Source organism: Etheostoma spectabile, chromosome 2, assembly GCF_008692095.1.
Source record: "Etheostoma spectabile isolate EspeVRDwgs_2016 chromosome 2, UIUC_Espe_1.0, whole genome shotgun sequence".
Classification (NCBI taxonomy): domain Eukaryota; kingdom Metazoa; phylum Chordata; class Actinopteri; order Perciformes; family Percidae; genus Etheostoma; species Etheostoma spectabile.
This window is the reverse complement of record NC_045734.1, coordinates 14,350,296-14,356,388: the sequence shown is the minus strand read 5'-3', so window position 1 is coordinate 14,356,388 and position 6,093 is coordinate 14,350,296. Positions and strand designations below refer to the sequence as shown.

At 39.2% G+C, this 6,093-nt stretch overlaps 1 protein-coding gene across 1 annotated transcript in view; it reads left to right on the top strand.

Moving 5' to 3' along the window:
• wdr19 (WD repeat domain 19) overlaps nucleotides 1-6,093 on the top strand; it is a 32,459-nt gene that overhangs the window by 23,500 nt on the left and 2,866 nt on the right. Inside the window, exons 22-29 of the mRNA XM_032537710.1 lie at nucleotides 2,778-2,924; nucleotides 3,114-3,196; nucleotides 3,281-3,364; nucleotides 3,440-3,586; nucleotides 4,244-4,368; nucleotides 4,735-4,844; nucleotides 4,994-5,062; nucleotides 5,139-5,216. Of these exons, the coding sequence (XP_032393601.1) occupies nucleotides 2,778-2,924; nucleotides 3,114-3,196; nucleotides 3,281-3,364; nucleotides 3,440-3,586; nucleotides 4,244-4,368; nucleotides 4,735-4,844; nucleotides 4,994-5,062; nucleotides 5,139-5,216 (843 nt within the window). The remainder of the gene's footprint in view (nucleotides 1-2,777; nucleotides 2,925-3,113; nucleotides 3,197-3,280; nucleotides 3,365-3,439; nucleotides 3,587-4,243; nucleotides 4,369-4,734; nucleotides 4,845-4,993; nucleotides 5,063-5,138; nucleotides 5,217-6,093) is intronic.

The following is a 6,093-nucleotide window of genomic DNA, read 5'->3' as shown; positions in this document are numbered from 1 at the left end:
ACAAAGTCTAAAATTAGTAGGTTGAAAAATCTAGTATAGTATGTTGAAAATAACCATTAAAAAGTCAAAGTGTAGACTGTAAAAAATGCACTAGCATAGGAGGTTGAAAAAAGTCATATATGTTACAACAAGTGTAGAATGTCAAAAAAAAACATCAAGCATAGTATGTTGAAAAAGTCATAGTGTCTCAAAATTCATTAACAGGTCTAATATAGTATGTCTCAAAAAGTGATAAAAAGTAATTGTATAGTGTGTCAAAAAGACATTAAAAATCAAGGTAGAAGTCAAACTATTTTTCAACATACCATACTATGACTTTTTCAACATACTGTTCTATAACTTTTTTGACATTCTACACTTTGACTTTTTAATGGCTTTTTTTGACACACTATACTATTACTTTTTATAGTTTTGGAGAAAATATATGTATGACCTTTAATGAATTTTTGAGACACTACTATGACTTTTTTCAACTACTATGCTTGAATTTTGGACATTCTAAACTTTGTACCATACTATGAACTTTTTCAACATACATATACTATGACTTTTTGATATTCTACATTGACTTTTAATAGGCTTTTTTACACCCTAGACATTCTTTGTATCTCTTTTTGAGACATACTATATTATGACCTTTTAATGAATTTTTGAGACATACTATACTATGACTTTTTCAACATACTATGCTGATGTATTTTGACATTCTACACTTTGTACCATACTATGACTTTTTCAACATACTATGCTATGACATTTTTTGACATTCTACACTTTGTAACATACTATGACTTTTTCAACTATGCTATGCTTTGACTTTTTAATGGTATTTTTCAAAAAACTGTACTATGACCTTTTTATGACTTCTTCTAACATCCTTTACTATGTTTTGCGTATGACTTTTTGATAATGGTTAATGGTTAACACTGCTGCAGACAGCCAGCCAGCCGGTAGTCACTGTAGACTCTGGCCAGGTTTGATACCCAGTCCAGGCTGGCCCTTTCATGATATACTTTGACTTTTTTTTAATCACTTTTTGAGTCATACAAAATTACTTATTTTGAAATACTCCACTATAGATTTTTTAAAGTATTTTTTTGATGATATACTGTGACACTTTAATCACTTTTTACAACAAACCATACTCTGCACACTGTATATATACTATATATACCAGGTTCAATATCCACAACTTTTCATCATAATTTTCATGACGCCTTTTTCAACATACATTGATTAAGAGTTAGGTCTTCCTGAAATAATTTACACTACAGCTACATTATGATTTTTTAATGACTTTTTGAGACATACTATATTCAGGTTGTTTTTTATTTACTTACTATAGTTTGACGCTTTTCGACATACCATACTATGACTTTTTAATGGCCTTTTTTGACATACTATGCTGTTACTTTTTTCAACATGAATTCTTTGGTGGCACACTGGCTACGATGATCTCTGTTGCCAATAGGAAACTAGCCAGCAGTCACTGCAGACTATACTAACTTTATTACTTTTTTGGACGTATTATACTGAAACATTTTTCAACATTCCATACTATGACAATTTTTGACATACCACACTATGACTTTGTTACTTTTTTCCACATGCTATACTATGACATTTTTTTTTGGCATTTTAGGCCTTCATTTGATAGGAAAGCTTAGACATGAAAGGGGAGAGAGAAGGGAGTTCAGTAGGGTGACAGCCGCAGGAAAGAGGCTTCCTCTAAACCGGCTGGTACGGTTACGGAGAAACCTGAGACGCCTCCCGGATGGGAGTGGGGTAAACAGACTGTGGTTGGGGTGAGAACAGTCTTTGATGATGCTGTTTGCCTTACGCAAGCATTTCTTGCCCTGGATGGTCTCGATGGAAGGGTGTGAGGAACCGGTGATGCTTTGGGCCGCTTTCACCATCTCTCTGCAGTGCTTTCCGGTCATGGGTAGAGCAATTGCCATACCAAACTGTGACACAGTTGGTGAAGATGCTCTCGATGGTGCAGCGGTTGAAGTTTACCAGGATCTGAGGAGATAGGTGGACCTTCTTGAGTCTGCTCAGAAAGAAGAGACGCTGGTGAACCTTCTTGATCAGGGTAGAGGTGTTGAGGATCCAAGAGAGGTCCTCAGAGATGTGAACACCCAGAAGCTTGAAGCTGGTGACACGCTCCACCTCACTCCCGTTGATGAGGATGGTGGTATGTGTGCCAGCTTTAGGCTTCCTGAAGTCCAAAATGAAGGATAGGTGCTGAACCTCCTCCCTATAGGCCATCTCATCATTGTTGATTGCTGATGAGACCAATCACCGTAGTGTTGTCTGCAAACCTTGCAATGGTGTTAGAGCCATGTACAGGTGTGCAGTCATAGGTGAAGAGGGATTAAAGGAGAGGGCCCAGCACACTTTCCTGTGGTACGCCAGTGTTCAGGGTGATCGTTGAGGAGGTGTGATTATCTAACCTAACAGACTGAGGTCTGTTGGTAAGGAAGTCCAGAATCCAGTTAAAGAGGGAGGTATTGATGCCCAGTTCACTGAGTTTGGGGATCAGTTTGGAGGGGATTATGGTGTTGAATGCTAAAGTCACACAAACAGCATTCTCATATAGGTGTTGCTATTGTCAAAGTGGAACTGGGCAGACTGAACTACTGTAGAGGTGGCATCCTCTGTGCTGCTGTTCTGATGGTAGGGAAATTGGAAGGGGTCCAGTGAAGGTGGTAAGCAGGTCTTGAGATGGCCCACTTTCCACTGCCCTTACCTTCCTCCGTTATCCCCTTGTTGTGCAGTTCCAGGAGCATGATGAGGCGTGTAAAGCCGGTGTAGCCAGGATGTCCATCCGGATGGGTGACATCAGGAGAGGAGCTGCTCAGGCAATTCAGCACCCAAGCAGAGTCCTCAAGAAGGAATGTGGAGCCATACTGGAAAGCATGAAGGTAGAGAGTCAGCCTTCTTCTCTCTCTTCTTGTAAACTATATATTTTGGTAAATTAACATATCATAGGGTAGTGGTAGACTACAGCCATCTGATGTGTTTGTGTTTTATAGTGTGTTTCTAGAACAGTGTTGAGCATCAGGTCATCTTTGTGTTCATATTTTATTCTGTGGTTTTCATCTCTCTTACAGCAATTTTCTGAGGCCGCTCAACTATATGAAAAAGGACAGTACTATGACAAGGCTGCATCAGTCTACATTCGTTGCAAGAACTGGTAAGACAAACACCAACACACTCAGACCTGCAATTTTTCTCGCCTACTAAATACAATTCCACGTTATTTTTATTCCGTACTCAGGGCCAAAGTGGGAGAGCTGCTCCCACACGTCTTCTCTCCTAAAATCCACCTGCAGTACGCCAAGGCCAAGGAGGCAGATGGAAAGTAGGTTCTTAGTGTGAATGTCACATTGGAGATAATGATATCATTAAAGAAGAAGCTGATGTACTGTGTATATAGGTATAAGGATGCTGCACAGGCCTATGAGAGCGCAAAAGACTGGGACAACGTGATACGCGTGCTGCTGGACCACCTATACAATACGGAGGAGGCTGTTCGCATTGTCAGGGAGACGCAGAGCATCGAAGGAGCAAAGATGGTTGCCAGGTAAAGCAAACAAGAGCACAGGTGTATACAAACAACTACTACTACTTGGGCTTTTCTACTGACATCCCCTAAATGTAACCAGAAACGTATTGTCACAGCAAAGGGGACACCCTGTGTAACTAATACGATCTAATACTCATTGTTGAATCATTGTTGAATCATTCTCAGTATGACAGTTCACATAATGAATTATGAACAATGAACAAATAACACATTCCTATTTTTATTTGCACTGTTTACCATTTCACCAGCACATTAACACTCATTACTACTTTTTTAACACTTTGTGCTGAGGGTCTTAACGATTATTTCCACTACGGGTCAATCTCAAGATAATTTTTCAATTAATTGTTTAGGCTATTAAATTTCAAATAATTGGGAAGATTTCATTGATCAAGTGATGTTGCTTGCTTTTGTCCAACCAAGATCCAGAGATATTCAATCTACAATTAAATAAAAACAGAGACAAAAAGCAAATCCTTCCATTTGAAAAGCTGTAACGAGCAGATGTTGATTTATAAATGACTTGAACAATGACTCAATTATTAGTGCCGTTGCTAACTAATTTTCTGCAAACTCCAAATCTCCAATTATTTCCCTCTGCTACTTTTCCTGTTTGTGTAATAAACCTTTACCATATGTTTGTGTGTGTCTCAGGTTCTTCCTGGGATTGAACGATTATGGCTCAGCCATCCACTTCCTGGTGCTGTCTCAGTGCAACGATGAAGCTTTCCAACTGGCGCAGCAGCACGGACAAATGGAGGTCTATGCAGACATCATCGGTCAGTCTGTGTGTGAATGTTTATATGGACCATATAGAAAGTTTTACAGTTTGGGTTTAATGGGTCAGACTTTATTTCCTATTGCAGTATTTGCTAATGGTTTTCTAGCACTGCAGTTTCAACACTTCTATATGTACAGTATGTATGAACCATAACAGAATGCTTTATTTACTACCGCTCGTTATTTCCTTGTATTGACCCATGTATGTTTATCTGTTGCCTCTAACATAAACCTTGTGTGTGAGTTGGTTATGTTCTGTATGGACTGAGTAAACTGCAAATGAATTGTCCTTCTTGGGATGAATGAAGTTGTCTAAATTTAAAAGTTGATTATTAATTACATGACTGCTGCGATGTGTTCATCAGGTCCTGAGGCAACGCAGGAGGACTACCAGAGCATTGCTCTCTACTTTGAGGGAGAGAAGAAACACCTGCAGGCTGGCAAGTTCTTTCAGAAGTGTGGGCAGTACAGCAGAGTAAGAACTCTTGCTTTATTTTTTATTCAATTCAATTTTTTTACACTAATGTATATATTCTAACAGCTATTGACGTAGACATTGACTCAATCTGACCCATCCACCAGTTCAGCCAATATGTCTGTCTCTGTTTTCTTTCTGTCTCTCAGGCCCTAAAGCACTTCCTGAAGTGTCCCAACACTGATGATAACCTGGCTGTTGAGATGGCCATAGACACGGTGAGAGCTGTGTGTAATTCGAGTGTATGTACAAAAAAGATGTGACCAGTGGTTTTAATGTGCGTGTGTATTTCAGGTGGGTCAGGCCAAGGACAGCTCTTTGACCAATCAGCTGATAGATTACCTGATGGGAGAGAGTGACGGTATGCCCAAGGTAATCAATAAAATGGAGCCTTCTCCCTTGGCTTTCTCAGGGGATATGTGACTGTGTTGTGATATATCAAGCATCACCACATTGCTTTATACATGTTTCTCGTGTGTGCGTGCATGTCTCTCAGTAAATTCATGTTTTTGCACACAGACGCGCTGTAATTGTTTGATCAGCAGATTCAGAAAAGAAAAACACATTGTGTTCTTAAATGTGAAAGCTTCTTTCTATTCATGTGGCAACTGGAAGCTGAAATTCATAAATGTGAATGCATATTTTCAGTTGCTAGGTGTCTCAAATCCAATAACACTCCATCCAAGAGTAGTTTAGAAAAAAACAGCCAACAGATCTGTGGTTCATTATTTTGGCAAATTGTCTATACAATAGGCAGGTGGCCTGTTGGTATAGGGATTTGTGTTTGCATGCGTGTCATAGGTAATGTACACCCTTGTGTATCTTAGAGATACTACTCGATGTAGGATGGGTTCTGTGCTGTCATTGTGTTGCAGTAGGGCACGAGAGTCCCTTTTCCTCCAGACTTGCTCTTTATTGAGGGTGAGGTGAAGGACCACTCAGTTTGTGTTGTGTTGTCAGTTGTGTTTGGTAGACAACTGAAGTCCAAGGAGAGAGAGTGAGATTTATTAGTTTTGAACAATTCCAAAACCTGTTTTAGATGCATTGTGTGTCTAGAGATCGACTAGCACAGTTTGCCTGTTATTTGCATATTATCAGTGACTGTGAAGAAGGCGTCTCTCTACGCAAGCGTGTTGGAAGCGTTTCCAGACAAAATAGAATAGGAAAAGATGTTTATATGTAATTTTGACACAAATACATATTAATAAATGACATGTTGATGTTTGAAAGTCTCAAGGTTTTGTCATCA